The sequence below is a fragment of the Taeniopygia guttata genome, chromosome 33 (genome assembly GCF_048771995.1).
Source record: "Taeniopygia guttata chromosome 33, bTaeGut7.mat, whole genome shotgun sequence".
NCBI classification, from domain to species: domain Eukaryota; kingdom Metazoa; phylum Chordata; class Aves; order Passeriformes; family Estrildidae; genus Taeniopygia; species Taeniopygia guttata.
This window is the reverse complement of record NC_133058.1, coordinates 1393529-1410376: the sequence shown is the minus strand read 5'-3', so window position 1 is coordinate 1410376 and position 16848 is coordinate 1393529. Positions and strand designations below refer to the sequence as shown.

At 54.0% G+C, this 16848-nt stretch overlaps 1 protein-coding gene across 1 annotated transcript in view; it reads left to right on the top strand.

The window, feature by feature from the left end:
* Window positions 1-5298: 5298 nt before the first annotated feature.
* NPHS1 (NPHS1 adhesion molecule, nephrin) overlaps window positions 5299-16848 on the top strand; it is a gene marked incomplete at its 5' end in the record, with an annotated part of 66369 nt that continues 54819 nt past the window's right edge. The window contains 3 exons of the mRNA XM_072920757.1: window positions 5299-5350; window positions 7638-7835; window positions 11014-11130. Coding sequence (XP_072776858.1) covers window positions 5299-5350; window positions 7638-7835; window positions 11014-11130 — 367 coding nt within the window. The remainder of the gene's footprint in view (window positions 5351-7637; window positions 7836-11013; window positions 11131-16848) is intronic.

The window sequence follows — 16848 nt, the reverse complement described above, 5'->3', positions numbered from 1 at the left end:
AATTTTGGGGTCCCAGCCCCTTTTTGGGGTGAATTTTGGGTGAATTTGGGGTCCCAGACCATTTTTGGGTGAATTTTTGGGAATTTTGGATAAATTTGGGGAAAGTCTCAGGAATTTTGGGGAATTTGGGGTGAATTTGGGAGAATTTGGGGTAAATTTTGGGGTCTCAGCCCCTTTTTGGGTAAATTTTGGGTGAATTTTGGGGTCTCAGCCCCTTTTTGGGTGAATTTTGGGAGAATTTTGGGTCTCAGCCCCTTTTTGGGTGAATTTTGGGTGAATTTGGGACCTCTGCTCCTTTTTGGGTGAATTTTGGGGTCCCAGCCCATTTTTGGGGCGAATTTTGGGGAATTTTGGGTAAATTTGGGTAAAGTCGGGGGAATTTTGGGAAAATTTTGGGTGAATTTGGGGTCTCTGCCCCTTTTTGGGTGAATTTTGGGGAATTTTGGGTAAATTATGAATAATTCTATGGAATTTTGGGTGAATTTGGGATGAATTTGGGAGAATTTTGGGTAAATTTGGGGTCTCAGCCAATTTTTGAAGGATTTGGGGTCAATTTTGGGCAATTTCGGGTGATTTGGGGGAATTTTGGGGCAATTTTAGGGAATTTTGGGTTAATTTTAGGGAATTTGGGGGTTAACTTTTGGGAATCTTTGGAAATTTGGGGAATTTTTGGAATTTTGGGGTTCATTTTCAGAAAAATTTGGGAAACTTCGAGAATTTTTGGAATTTCAGGGAATTTTGGTGTCAATTTCCAGAAATTTGGGGATTGACTTTCGGGAATCTTTGGGAGTTTTGGGAATTTTGGGGAATTTGGGGAATTTTGGGGTTAATTTTGGAAAATTTGAGGTGAATTTTCAGGAATTTGGGGATTAACTATCAGAAATCTTTGGGAATTTGGGGGAATTTTGGGGAATTTTGTGGTTAATTCTTGGGAAACTTTGGGAATTTTGGGCAATTTTGTGTTAATTTCTGGGAATTTGGGGGTTTACTTTGGGGAATCTTTGGGAATTTTGGGGAATTTGGGGAATTTTGGGGTGAATTTCCGGGAATTTGGGGGTTTACTTTGGGGAATCTTTGGGAATTTTGGGAATTTTGGGGATTCCGGGTGAATTTTGGGGTGAATTTCCGGGAATTCGGGGGTTAAATTCGGGGAATCTTTGGGAATTTTGGGGAATTTGGGGAAATTTGGGGAATTTTGGGGTTAATTTCCAGGAAACTTTGGGAATTTTGGGAATTTGGGGGTTAATTTTGTAAAATTTGATGTGAATTTTTGGGAATTTTGGGGTTAATTTGCTTAAATCTCTGGAAATTTTGAGAATGTTGAGAATTTTGGGGTTAATTTTCAGGAAACTTTGGGAATTTCTGAGAATTTTGGGAATTTGGGGGTTCAGATTTAGGAATCTTTGGGAATTTGTGTAAATTTTGGGGGAATTTCAGGGAATTTTGGGAATTTTGGGGTTAATTTTTGGGAATTTGGGGGTTCAGATTTAGGAATCTTTGGGAATTTGGGGAAATTTTGGGGGAATTTCGGGGAATTTGGAGAATTCCGGGTGAATTTTGGGAATTTGGGGGTTCAGATTTAAGAATCTTTGGGAATTTGGGTAAATTTTGGGGGAATTTTGGGGAATTTGGGGAATTTCGGGCTTAATTTTTGGGAATTTGGGGGTTCAGATTTAGGAATCTTTGGGAATTTGGGGAATTTTGGGAATTCCGGGTGAATTTTGGGTGAATTTCCGGGAATTCGGGGGTAAAGTTTGGGGAATTTTGGGGGAATTTGGGGAATTTTGGGGTTAATTTTCGGGAAACTTTGGGAATTTTGGGAATTCCGGGTGAATTTTGGGGCGAATTTCCGGGAATTCGGGGGTTAACTTTGGGGATTTTTCGGGAATTTTGGGGAATTTGGGGAATTTTTGGGTTAACTTTGGGGAATCTTTGGGAATTTTGGGAATTCCAGGTGAATTTTGGGGCGAATTTCCGGGAATTCGGGGGTTAACTTTGGGGAATATTCGGGAATTTTGGGAATTTTGGGAATTCCGGGTGAATTTTGGGGTGAATTTCCGGGAATTCGGGGCTTAACTTTGGGGAATCTTTGGGAATTTGGGGGAATTTGGGGAATTTTGGGGTTAATTTTCAGGAAACTTTGGGAATTTTGGGAATTTTGGGAATTCCGGGTGAGTTTTGGGGTGAATTTCCGGGAATTTTGGGGTTAACTTTGGGGAATCTTTGGGAATTTTGGGGAATTTGGGGAATTTTGGGGTTAATTTTCAGGAAACTTTGGGAATTTCGGGAAATTTTGGGAATTTGGGGGTTCAGATTTAAGAATCTTTGGGAATTTGGGGGAATTTTGGACAATTTGGGGTGAATTTCCGGGAATTTGGGGTTAACTTTCGTGAATCTTTGGGAATTTGGGGAATTCCGGGTGAATTTTGGGGTGAATTTCCGTGAATTTGGGGTTTATTTTCAGGAAACTGGGAATTTTGGGGGAATTTGGGGAATTTTGGGGTGAATTTTATAAAATTTGATGTGAATTTTTGGGAATTCGGAGGTAAACTATCAGAAATCTTTGGGAATTTCGGGGAATTTTGGGAATTTTGGTCAATTTTGGGGTTAATTTTAGGGAATTTGGGGGTTTACTTTGGGGAATCTTTGGGAATTTGGGGAATTTTGGGGTTAATTTTCAGAAAACTTTGGGAATATTGGGAGTTTTGGGAATTCCGGGTGAATTTTGGGGTGAATTTCCGGCAATTCGGGGGTTAACTTTGGGGAATCTTTGGGAATTTTTGGAATTTTGGGAATTCCGGGTGAATTTTGGGGTTTATTTTCGGGAAACTTTGGGAATTTTGGGAACTTTGGGAATTCCGGGTGAATTTTGGGGTGAATTTCCAGGAATTTGGGGGTTGAATTTGGGGAATCTTTGGGAATTTGGGGGAATTTGGGGATTTTCAGGGTTAATTTTTGGGAATTTGGGGGTTCAGATTTAGGAATTTTTGGGAATTTTGGGGTTTATTTTCGGGGAATTTGGGGAACTTTGGGAATTCCGGCTGAATTTTGGTGCTAATTCCCGGTAATTCGGGGGTTAATTTTCGGGAATCTTCGGGAATTTCGGGAATTTCTCCCCCGCATTCCGCGCGCGCTCCCGCCCGCGGCTCCGCCAATCAGAGCGCGGCGAGGGGGCGTGGCCAGCCAAAGGGGGCGGAGCCTCAGGCCACGCCCCCTCCCCTTAAAAGGGGGTCCCGGCCCCGCCCCCCCCCAGAGCGGGACCGAGCGGGGATGGGGGAGGGGCTGGAATGGGTCAGTTTGGGGGATTTTGGGGAATTTTGGGGGGATTTGGGGGATTTTGGGGGGATTTAAGGGGTTTTGGGGGGATTTTGGGGGATTTGGGAAAATTGGGGGGGTTTGGGGGGGGGTTGGGGGGGATTTTGAGGGGATTTTGAGGGGATTTTGGGGGGATTTGGGGGATTTTGGGGGGATTTGGGGGGATTTGGGGGAATTTTGGGGAGGTTTGGGGGGATTTGGGGGGATTTTGGGGGGAATTTGGGAAAATTTGGGGGATATTGGGGGGGTTTGGGGGATTTTGGGGGGTTTGGGGGGATTTTGGGGGGGATTTGGGGGGGATTTGGGGGGGATTTGGGGGGAATTTGGGAAAATTGGGGGGATTTTGGGGAGGTTTGGGGGGATTTGGGGGATTTTGGGGGGGAATTTGGGAAAATTGGGGGGATTTGGGGGATTTGGGGGAATTTTGGGGGGATTTGGGGGGATTTTGGGGATTTTGGGGGGGTTGTGGGATTTTGGGGGATTTGGGGGGATTTTGGGGGATTTGGGGGATTTTGGAGGGATTTGGGGCTTTTTGGGGGGATTTTGGGGATTTGGGGGGAAGTATGGGAAAATTTGCAGGATTTTGGGGGGGTTTGGGGGTATTTGAGGGAATTTTGGGGGATTTGGGGGGAAATTTGTGAAAATTGGGGGTATTTGGGCGGATTTTGGGGGGATTTGGGAAAATTTGGGGGGATTTTGGGGGGGTTGCGGGGATTTTGAGGGAATTTTTGAGGAAATTTGGGAAAATTGGGGGAATTTAGGGGGATTTTGGGGAGATTTGGGGGGTCCCGATGGAATTTGGGGGGAATTTGAGGGGATTTTGGGGGGGTTTGGGGAGAAATTTGGGGGAAATTGGAGAAATTTGGGGGATTTTGGGGGGATTTGGGAGGAAAATTGAGAAAATTTGGGAGATTTTGGAGGGGTTTGGGGAGATTTTGAGGAAATTTGGGTAGATTGGGAGAATCTGAGGGGATTTTGGGGGATTTTTGGGGCCATTTTGGGGGGATTTGGGGAAATTTAAAGATATTTGAGGGGATTTTGGGGGGATTTGGGGGGATTTGGGAAAATTGGGGGGATTTGGGGAGATTTGGGGGGTCCCGAGGAAATTTGGGGGCATTTGAGCAAATTTTGGGAGGATTTTGGGGGATATTTGGAAAAATTGCGATGGTTTGGGGGGATTTGGGGTAGATTTGGGGGAAATTTTTGGGGGGATTTGGGAAAATTTGGGGGATTTGGGGGATTTTGGGGAGATTTTGGAGAGATTCAGGGGGTCCCGAGGAAATTTGGGGGGATTTGAGCAGAATTTGGGAGGATTTGGGGGGAATTCGGGAAAATTCGGGGGATTTTGGGGCGGTTTGGGGGGATTTTGAGGGAATTTTGGGAGGATTTGTGAAAATTGGGGAAAATTGGAGGATTTGGGGGATTTTGAGGGGAATTGAGGAGATTTTTGGGGGATTTTTGGGGGCATTTGGGAAAATTTGAAGATAATTGAGGGGTTTAGGGGGAATTTTGGGGGGATTTTGAGTGAATTTGGGAAAATTGGGGGGATTTGGGGGGTCCCGATGGAATTTGGGGGGAATTTGAGGGGATTTTGGGAGGATTTGGGGGAAATTTGGGAAAATTTGAGGGATTTTGGGGGGTCCCGAGGGAATTTTTGGGAATTTGGGAGATTTTCAGGTGAATTTTTAGAGGATTTGGGGGATTTTGGGAGAATTTGGGGAAATTTTGTGTGGAATTTGGGGGAGTTTGGGGGGACTTGGGGAGATTTGGGAAGTTTGGGGGAATTTTGGGGGGATTTGGGGGAATTTTGGGGAATTTGGGGAATTTTGGGAGAAAATTTTGTGGAAATTTTGGACAATTTTGAGGAATTTTGGGAATTTGTAGGAATTTTGGGCATTTTGTGGAATTTTGCTGATTTTTAGGGAATTTTGGGGGAATTTCTGGGGAATTTGGGGAGGAATTTTTTGGGTTTGACCTCTGACCTTTGACCTCCCCGGACAGGCGGTGCTGACGTTGGCGGTCATCGGGAGCTGCGGTCAGTGGTCACTCGGGGGTCACTCAGGGGTCATTCAGGGGTCATTCAGGGGTCAGGGGTCACTCAGGGGTCACTCAGGGGTCACTCAGGGGTCAGGGGTCACTCAGGGTCACTCAGGGTCACTCAGGGGTCACTCATTGGTCAGTTGGTCACTCAGGGGTCACTCAGGGTCACTCATTGGTCAGTTGGTCACTCAGGGGTCACTCAGGGTCACTCAGGGTCACTCAGGGGTCACTCAGGGTCACTCAGGGTCACTCAGGGGTCACTCAGGGGTCACTCAGGGGTCACTCAGGGTCACTCAGGGTCACTCAGGGTCACTCAGGGGTCACTCAGGGTCACTTAGGGGTCACTCAGTGGTCAGTTGGTCACTCAGGGGTCACTCAGTGTCACTCGGGGGTCACTCAGGGGTCACTCAGGGGTCACTCAATGGTCAGTTGGTCACTCAGGGGTCACTCAGAGGTCAGTTGGTCACTCAGGGTCACTCAGGGGTCACTCATTGGTCACTCATTGATCACTCAGGGTCACTCATTGGTCACTCATTGGTCACTCAGGGTCACTCAGAGGTCAGTTGGTCACTCATTGGTCACTCAGGGTCACTCAGGGTCACTCATTGGTCACTCAGTGGTCAGTTGGTCACTCAGGGTCACTCAGGGGTCACTCAGGGTCACTCAGGGTCACTCAGGGGTCACTCAGGGTCACTCAGGGGTCACTCAGGGGTCACTCATTGGTCACTCAGGGTCACTCAGGGTCACTCAGGGGTCACTCATTGGTCACTCAGGGGTCACTCAGGGGTCACTCATTGGTCACTCAGGGTCACTCAGGGGTCACTCAGGGGTCACTCAGGGTCACTCAGGGTCACTCAGGGTCACTCAGGGGTCACTCAGGGGTCACTCATTGGTCAGTTGGTCACTCAGGGGTCACTCAGGGTCACTCAGGGGTCACTCAGGGTCACTCATTGGTCACTCAGGGGTCACTCAGGGGTCACTCAGGGTCACTCAGGGTCACTCATTGGTCACTCATTGGTCACTCAGGGGTCAGAGGTCACTCAGGGTCACTCAGGGTCACTCAGGGTCACTCGGGGTCACTCAGGGTCACTCAGGGTCACTCATTGGTCAGTTGGTCACTCAGGGGTCACTCAGGGTCACTCAGGGGTCACTCAGGGGTCACTCAGGGGTCATTCAGGGGTCAGGGGTCACTCAGGGGTCACTCATTGGTCACTCATTGGTCACTAAGGGGTCACTCAGGGTCACTCATTGGTCACTCATTGGTCACTCAGGGTCACTCATTGGTCACTCAGGGGTCACTCAGGGTCACTCAGGGTCACTCAGGGTCACTCAGGGGTCACTCAGGGTCACTCAGGGTCACTCAGGGTCACTCATTGGTCACTCATTGGTCACTCATTGGTCACTCAGGGTCACTCAGGGTCACTCAGGGGTCACTCATTGGTCAGTCAGGGTCACTCAGGGTCACTCAGGGTCACTCAGGGTCACTCATTGGTCACTCATTGGTCACTCATTGGTCACTCAGGGTCACTCAGGGTCACTCAGGGTCACTCAGGGTCACTCAGGGGTCACTCAGGGGTCACTCAGGGTCACTCAGGGTCACTCATTGGTCACTCAGGGGTCACTCAGGGTCACTCAGGGTCACTCAGGGTCACTCATTGGTCACTCATTGGTCACTCAGGGTCATTTGGTCACTCAGGGGTCACTCAGGGGTCACTCAGGGTCAGTCAGGGGTCAGGGGTCATTCAGGGGTCAGGGGTCACTCATTGGTCACTCAGGGGTCAGTTGGTCACTCAGGGGTCACTCAGGGTCACTCAGGGTCACTCAGGGTCACTCATTGGTCACTCAGGGTCACTCAGGGTCACTCAGGGTCACTCAGGGGTCACTCAGGGTCACTCAGGGGTCACTCAGGGTCACTCATTGGTCACTCAGGGTCACTCAGGGTCACTCAGGGTCACTCAGGGTCACTCAGGGGTCACTCAGTGGTCACTCAGGGTCACTCAGGGTCACTCAGGGTCACTCATTGGTCACTCAGGGGTCACTCAGGGTCACTCGGGGTCACTCGGGGTCACTCAGGGGTCACTCAGGGGTCACTCAGAGGTCACTCGGGGTCACTCAGGGTCACTGAGAGGTCAGTTGGTCACTCAGGGGTCACTCTGGGTCACTCATTGGTCAGTTGGTCACTCAGGGTCACTCAGGGGTCACTCAATGGTCAGTTGGTCACTCAGGGGTCACTCAGAGGTCACCCCTCCCTCTCTGCCCTCCCATTGGTCCCTCCCGCCCAGGCCCCGCCCCCCCGGCGCCGGCCCCGCCCTTCCTGGAGGAGCCAGCCAATGGCAGCGCGCTGCTGGGCGAGGGGGCGGAGCTCCGCTGCCGCGCGCGGGTGGGCGTGGCCGTGCAGTGGGCGAGGGGCGGGCTCCTGCTCGGGGCCACGCCCACCCGCGCCCACCCGCGATACCGATTGGCTGGAGACCCCCAGAGAGGTGGGCGGGGCTTAGAGGGGCGGGGCTTGGGCTGGGGGCGGGGCTTGTGCTGGGTGGGCGTGGCTTGTGGTTGGTGGGTCACTGGGAAGGGACTGGGACGTTACTGGTTTATACTGGGAGGCACCGGGAGGGACTGGGATGTTACTGGTTTATACTGGGAGCACTGGGAGGGAACTGGTTTATACTGGGTTATACTGGGAGGCACTGGGACATTACTGGTTTATACTGGGAGGCACTGGGAGGGACTGGGAGAGGATTCGGGGTCACTGGCAGGGAACTGGTTTATACTGGGAGGGGACTCAGATGTTACTGGTTCATACTGGGAGGCACTGGGACGTTACTGGTTTATACTGGGAGGGACTGGGAGGGACTGGGACGTTACTGGTTTATACTGGGAGGGACTGGGAGGGAACTGGTTTATACTGGGAGGGACTGGGAGGGACTGTGAGGGGGACTGGGTTATACTGGGAGGGACTGGGATGTTACTGGTTTATACTGGGAGGGGACTGGGAGACGTTTTGGGGTCACTGGGACGGAACTGGTTTATACTGGGAGCACTGGGAGGGACTGGGACCTTACTGGTTTATACTGGGAGGGACTGGGAGGGACTCGGAGGGAACTGGGAGTGAACTGGGTTATGCTGGGTTATACTGGGAGGGACTGGGACGTTACTGATTTATACTGGGAGGGACTGGGACGTTACTGGTTTATACTGGGAGCGACTGGGACGTTACTGGTTTATACTGGGAGGGACTGGGACATTACTGGTTTATACTGGGAGGGGACTGGGACGTTACTGGTTTATACAGGGAGGCACTGGGACGTTACTGGTTTATACTGGGAGGTACTGGGAGGCACTGGGACGTTACTGGGTTATACTGGGAGGAACTGGGACGTTATTGGTTTATACTGGGAGGGACTGGGAGGGACTGGGAGGGACTGGGTTATACTGGGAGCACTGGGCGGGACTGGGAGAGGATTCGGGGTCACTGGGAGGGAACTGGTTTATACTGGGTTATACTGGGAGGGACTGGGAGGGGTACTGGAACATTACTGGTTTATACTGGGAGGCACTGGGACGTTACTGGTTCATACTGGGAGGGACTGGGAGGGACTGGGACGTTACTGGTTTATACTGGGAGGGACTGGGACATTACTGGTTTATACTGGGAGAGGACTGGGACATTATTGGTTTATACTGGGAGGGACTGGGAGAGGTTTTCGGGTCACTGGGAGGGAACTGGTTTATACTGGGTTATACTGGGAGGGAACTGGGAGAGGGACTGGGTTATACTGGCTAATACTGGTTTATACTGGGAGGAACTGGGACGTTACTGGTTTATACTGGGAGGCACTGGGAGGGAACTGGTTTATACTGGGAGGGACTGGGACATTACTGGTTTATACTGGGAGGGACTGGGACATTACTGGTTCATACTGGGAGGCACTGGGACGTTACTGGTTTATACTGGGAGGGACTGGGAGAGGATTCAGGGTTACTGGGAGGGAACTGGTTTATACTGGGACTGGGAGAGGGACTGGGAGGGACTGGGACAAACTGGGAGTTACTGGGATTAACTGGGAGGTGGGCGTGGCCTATTCTGGGTGTGTCCAGGTGGGCGTGGCCTGCTCTGGGTGGGCGTGGCCTGTGCTGGGTCTGTTTCAATGGGGTGGGCGTGGCCTGAGGTGGGCGTGGCTGGTTGTGGGCGTGTCCCCACGGTTGTGGGCGTGGTCTATTTAGGGTGTGTCCAGGTGGGTGTGGCCTTCTCTGGGTGGGCGTAGCGTGTGCCAGGCTTGTCCCTGGGTGGGGACTGGGACGTTGCTGGTTTATACTGGGAGGCACTGGGAGGGACTGGGAGAGGATTCGGGGTCACTGGGAGGGAACTGGTTTATACTGGGTTATACTGGGAGGGAACTGGGAGAGGGACTGGGTTATACTGGCTAATACTGGGTTATACTGGGAGGAACTGGGACGTTACTGGTTTATACTGGGAGGCACTGGGAGGGACTGGGAGGGGGACTGGGTTATACTGGGAGTGACTGGGAGGGAACTGGGAGTGGACTGGGTTATACTGGTTTATACTGGGAGGCACTGGGACGTTACTCGTTTATACTGGGAGGCACTGGGACGTTACTCGTTTATACTGGGAGGGACTGGGACGTTACTGGTTTATACTGGGAGGGACTGGGATGTTACTGGTTTATACTGGGAGGCACTGGGACGTTACTGGTTTATACTGGGAGGCACTGGGATGTTACTGGTTTATACTGGGAGCACTGGGAGTGACTGGGAGGGACTGGGATGTTATTGGTTTATACTGGGAGGGACTGGGACGTTACTGGTTCATACTGGGTGGCACTGGGAGGGACTGGGAGAGGATTTGGGGTCACTGGGAGGGAATTGGTTAATACTGGGTTATAGTGGGAGGAACTGGGACGTTAGTGGTTTATACTGGGAGGGACTGGGAGGGACTGGGAGGGACTGGGAGAGGAACTGGGAGGGACTGGGAGGGGACGGATAGGGACTGGGTTATACTGGGAGGGACTGGGATAAACTGGGAGAGGATTCGGGGTCACTGGCAGGGAACTGGTTTATACTGGGAGGGACTGGGATGTTACTGGTTTATACTGGGAGCACTGGGACGTCACTGGGTTATACTGGGAGGGCACTGGGTTATACTGGTTCATACTGGGAGGGACTGGGAGTGACTGGGAGGGACTGGGAGGGAACTGGGGGGGACTGGGAGGGACTGGGAGGGAACTGGGGGGGACTGGGAGAGGGACTGGGAGGGAACTGGGACGTTACTGGTTTATACTGGGAGGGACTGGGAGGGAACTGGGACGTTACTGGTTTATACTGGGAGGGACTGGGAGGGGACTGGGAGGGAACTGGGAGTTACTGGGATGAACTGGGAGGTGGGCGTGGTCTATTTGGGGTGTGTCCAGGTGGGCGTGACCTGTCTGTGGTGGGCGTGGCCTGAGGTGTGCGTGGCTGGTTGTGGGCGTGTCCCCACGATGGTGGGCGTGGCTGTTTGTGGGCGTGGCCGGTTGTGGGCGTGGCCTGTCTGTGGTGGGCGTGGCCTGTGCTGGGTCTGCTTCAATGGGGTGGGCGTGGCCTGAGGCGGGGGTGTCCGGGTGGGCGTGGCCTGAGTGGGCGTGTCCCGGTGGGCGTGTCCAGGTGAGCACCACCTGCGGATCCGGCCGGTGGCGCTGGAGGACGACGCCGCCTTCACCTGCCAGGCGGGGGAGGGGAACCGGACCCACAGCACCCGCCCCGCCCTGCTCAGCGTGCTGGGTGAGATGGGGGACTGGTTTGTACTGGTTTATACTGGGAGGCACTGGTTATACTGGTTATACTGCATTATACTGGTTATAAAGGGTTATACTGGTTTATACTGGGTTATACTGGGTTATACTGGGAGGGACTGGGAGGGGAACCGGACACGGGGGTCCCGCCCCGCCCTGCTCAGCGTCATGGGTGAGATGGGGGACTGGTTTGTACTGGTTTGTACTGGGAGGGACTGGGAGGGACTGGGAGGGGATTGCAGGGGACTGGTTTATACTGGTTTATACTGGTAGGGGATTGGAGAGGACTCGGGGGGACTGGGAGGGGATTGAGAGGGAACTGGGATATACTGGGAGGAACTGGGGGGAACTGGGAGGGACTGGGAGGGGACTGGGAGGGGACTGGGAGGGAACTGGGAGGGACTGGGTTATACTGGGAGGGACTGGGAGGGGTCCCGCCCCACCCTGCTCAGCGTCATGGGTGAGATGGGTTATACTGGTTTGTACTGGTTTGTACTGGGAGGGACTGGGATGAACCGGACACACACCTCCCGCCCCGCCCTGTTCAGCGTCATGGGTGAGATGGGGATACTGGGGATACTGGTTTGTACTGGGAGGGACTGGGAGGGGTCCCGCCCCGCCCTGCTCAGTGTACTGGGTGAGATGGGGGTACTGGTTTGTACTGGGAGGGACTGGGAGGGACTGGGAGGGGCTGGAAGGCGATTGAGAGGGGATTTGGGGTTACTGGTTTATACTGGGAGGGGACTGGGAGGGGATTGGGTTATACTGGGAGGGGACTGGGAGGGGACTGGGAGGGGATTGGGAGGGAACTGCTTTATACTGGGTTATACTGGGAGGGACTGGGAGGGACTGGGAGGAACTGGAGGGGACTGGGATATACTGGGATGGGACTGGGAGGGGCTGGTTTATACTGGGAGGCAACTGGGAGGGACTGGGTTATACTGGGAGGGGATTTGGAGGCACTGGGAGGGACTGGAAGGGGACTGGGAGGCGATTGGGAGGGAACTGGTTTATACTGGGAGGGGATTTGGAAGGACTGGGAGGGACTGGAAGCGGATTGGGAGGGGACTGGTTTATACTGGGAGGGACTGGGAGGAGATTGGTAGGGACTGGGTTATACTGGGATATACTGGGAGGGACTGGGATGGACTTGGAGGGGATTGGGGGATACTGGTTTATACTGGGAGGGGAACCGGACCCACACCTCCCGCCCCGCCCTGCTCAGCGTGCTGGGTGAGATGGGGATACTGGTTTATACTGGGTTATACTGGGATGGACTGGGAGGGACTGGTTATACTGGGTTATACTGGGTTATACTGGTTTATACTGGTTTATACTGGGTTATACTGGGAGGGGAACCGGACACACACCTCCCGCCCCGCCCTGCTCAGCGTCATGGGTGAGATGGGTTATACTGGTTTGTACTGGTTTATACTGGGAGGGACTGGTTTATACTGGGAGGGGAACCGGACCCACAGCACCCGCCCCGCCCTGCTCAGCGTGCTGGGTGAGATGGGGGACTGGGGATACTGGTTTGTACTGGGAGGGGAACCGGACCCACAGCACCCGCCCCGCCCTGCTCAGCGTCATGGGTGAGATGGGGGACTGGGGATACTGGTTTATACTGGGAGGCACTGGTTATACTGGTTATACTGCATTATACTGGTTATAAAGGGTTATACTGGTTTATACTGGGTTATACTGGGTTATACTGGTTTATACTGGGAGGGGAACCGGACACGGGGGTCCCGCCCCGCCCTGCTCAGCGTGCTGGGTGAGATGGGGATACTGGTTTGTACTGGGAGGGACTGGGTTATACTGGGAGGGGATTGGGAGGGAACTGGTTTATACTGGGATGGAACTGGGAGGGACTGGGAGGGAACTGGTTTATACTGGGAGGGGAACCGGACCCGGGCGTCCCGCCCCGCCCTGCTCAGCGTCATCGCTGAGATGGGGATACTGGGGATACTGGTTTGTACTGGGAGGGCTTTGGGGGGGACTGGGAGGGGACTGGGTTACACTGGGACGGACTGGGAGGGAACTGGGAGGGACTGGTTTATACTGGGAGGGACTGGGAGGGAATTGGGAGGGGATTGGGGGGCACTGGGTTATACTGGGAGGGCACTGGGTTATACTGGGAGGGGTCCCGCCCCGCCCTGCTCAGTGTGCTGGGTGAGATGGGGGCACTGGTTTGTACTGGTTTATACTGGGAGGGACTGGGACGGACTGGGATATACTGGGAGGGGACTGGGGGGCACTGGGTTATACTGGGAGGGAACTGGGAGGGAACTGGTTTATACTGGGAGGGACTGGGAGGGGATTGGGGGGGACTGGTTTATACTGGGAGGGGATTTGGAGGGACTGGGAGGGACTTGAAGGGGACTGAGAGGGGATTTGGGGTTACTGGTTTATACTGGGAGGGACTGGGTTATACTCGGAGGGGATTGGGAGGGAACTGGTTTATACTGGTTTATACTGGGAGGGGTCCCGCCCCGCCCTGCTCAGCGTCATGGGTGAGATGGGGGGACTGGTTTGTACTGGTTTATACTGGGATGGACTGGGAGGGACTGGGATGGGCTGGTTTATACTGGGAGGGAACTGGGAGGCACTGGGTTATACTGGGACGGGATTGGGAGGGACTGGGTTATACTGGGAGGGGATTGGGATGTTACTGGTTTATACTGGGAGGGGATTGGGGGGCACTGGGTTATACTGGGAGAGGATTTGGAAGGACTGGGAGGGACTGGAAGCGGATTGGGAGGGGACTGGTTTATACTGGGAGGGACTGGGAGGAGATTGGTAGGGACTGGGTTATACTGGGATATACTGGGAGGGACTGGGATGGACTTGGAGGGGATTGAGGAGGACTGGGAGGGAACTGGTTTATACTGGGAGGGACTGGGAGGGGAACCGGACCCACACCTCCCGCCCCGCCCTGCTCAGTGTGCTGGGTGAGATGGGGGGACTGGGGATACTGGTTTGTACTGGGAGGGGATTGGGAGGGAACTGGGAGGGACTGGGAGGGGACTGGGAGGGACTGGGAGGGGATTGGAAGGGGACTGGTTTATACTGGGAGGGACTGGTATGGACTGGGAGGGACTGGGATGGACTCAGAGGGGACTGGTTTATACTGGGAGGGACTGGGATGGACTGGGAGGGGTCCCGCCCCGCCCTGCTCAGCGTCATCAGTGAGATGGGGGACTGGTTTATACTGGTTATACTGGGAGGGACTGGTTATACTGGTTATACTGGGTTATACTGGGAGGGGATTGGGGGGTACTGGTTTATTCTGGGAGGGAACTGGGAGGGGATTGGGGGGTACTGGTTTATAATGGGAGGGACTGGGATGGACTGGGAGGGACTGAGAGGGAACTGGTTTATACTGGGAGGGGATTTGGAGGGACTGGGTTATACTGGTTTATACTGGGAGGGACTGGGAGGGCTCCCACCCCGCCCTGCTCAGCGTCATGGGTGAGATGGGAGTACTGGTTTATACTGGGAGGGACTGGGTTATACTGGGAGGGGACTGGGATGGACTGGTTTATACTGGGAGGGACTGGGAGGGAACTGGGAGGGACTGGGTTATACTGGTTTATACTGGGAGGGGAACCGGACACGGGGGTCCCGCCCCGCCCTGCTCAGCGTGCTGGGTGAGATGGGGATACTGGTTTATACTGGGTTATACTGGGAGGGACTGGGAGGGGTCCCGCCCCGCCCTGCTCAGCGTGCTGGGTGAGATGGGTTACTGGTTTGTACTGGGTTATACTGGGAGGGACTGGGAGGGACTAGGAGGGGATTTGGGGTTACTGGTTTATACTGGGAGGGACTGGGAGGGACTGGGAGGGAACTGGGAGGGGATTGGGAGGGAACTGGTTTATACTGGGAGGGGACTGGAACGGACTGGGTTATACTGGGAGGGGACTGGGACAGACTGGGAGGGACTGGGATGGGCTGGTTTATACTGGGAGGGAACTGGGAGGCACTGGGAGGCACTGGGAGGGGATTTCGGGGGACTGGTTTATACTGGGAGGGACTGGGTGGGGATTGGGTTATACTGGGGATACTGGTTTATACTGGGAGGGGAACCGGACACGGGGGTCCCGCCCCGCCCTGCTCAGCGTCATCGGTGAGATGGGGGACTGGGGATACTGGTTTGTACTGGGAGGGACTGGGAGGCACTGGTTATACTGGGTTATACTGGGTTATACTGGTTTATACTGGGAGGGAACTGGGAGGGGTCCCACCCCGCCCTGCTCAGCGTGCTGGGTGAGATGGGGATACTGGTTTGTACTGGTTTATACTGGGAGGGGTCCCGCCCCGCCCTGCTCAGCGTCCTCGGTGAGATGGGGGGACTGGTTTATACTGGTTTATACTGGGATATACTGGGAGGGGTCCCGCCCTGCCCTGCTCAGTGTACTGGGTGAGATGGGTTATACTGGTTTGTACTGGGAGGGACTGGGAGGGACTGGGTTATACTGGGAGGGGATTGGGGGGCACTGGGATATACTGGGAGGGACTGGGAGAGGATTGGGAGGGACTGGGAGGGGATTGGGAGGGAACTGGTTTATACTGGGTTATACTGGGAGGGACTGGGAGGGACTGGGAGGAACTGGAGGGGACTGGGATATACTGGGATGGGACTGGGAGGGAACTGGTTTATACTGGGAGGGACTGGGATGGACTGGGAGGGGAACCACCCCGCCCTGCTCAGCGTCATGGGTGAGATGGGGGACTGGGGATACTGGTTTATACTGGGAGGGGAACCGGACCCACAGCACCCGCCCCGCCCTGCTCAGCGTCATGGGTGAGATGGGGATACTGGTTTGTACTGGGTTATACTGGGAGGGGATTTCGGGTTACTGGTTTATACTGGGTTATACTGGGAGGGGTTTGGGGGGGGCTGGGAGGGAACTGGGATGGACTGGGAAGGACTGGGAGGGAACTGGTTTATACTGGGAGGGGTTTGGGGGCGGCTGGGAGGGACTGGGAGGGGACTGGTTTATACTGGGAGGGGATTGGGATGGACTGGGAGGGACTGGGAGGGGTTTGGGGGGCACTGGGATATACTGGGTTATACTGGGAGGGAACTGGGATGGACTGGGTTATACTGGGAGGGGACTGGGAGGGAACTGGGATGGGATTTGGGGTTACTGGTTTATACTGGGATGGACTGGGTTATACTGGGAGGGGACTGGGAGGGAACTGGGATGGGATTTGGGGTTACTGGTTTATACTGGGATGGACTGGGTTATACTGGGAGGGGACTGGGAGGGAACTGGGATGGGATTTGGGGTTACTGGTTTATACTGGGATGGACTGGGTTATACTGGGAGGGGACTGGGAGGGGACTGGGATGGGATTTGGGGTTACTGGTTTATACTGGGACAGACTGGAAGGGACTGGGAGGGACTGGGAGGGAACTGGGATGGACTGGGTTATACTGGGAGGGGACTGGGACGGACTGGGAGGGACTGGGATGGGCTGGTTTATACTGGGAGGGAACTGGGAGGCACTGGGTTATACTGGGAGGGGATTGGGGGGAACTGGATTATACTGGGTGGGGATTGGGTTATACTGGGTTATACTGGTTTATACTGGGAGGGGAACCGGACACGGGGGTCCCGCCCCGCCCTGCTCAGCGTCATGGGTGAGATGGGTTATACTGGGTTATACTGGTTTATACTGGGAGGGACAGGGAGGGGTCCCG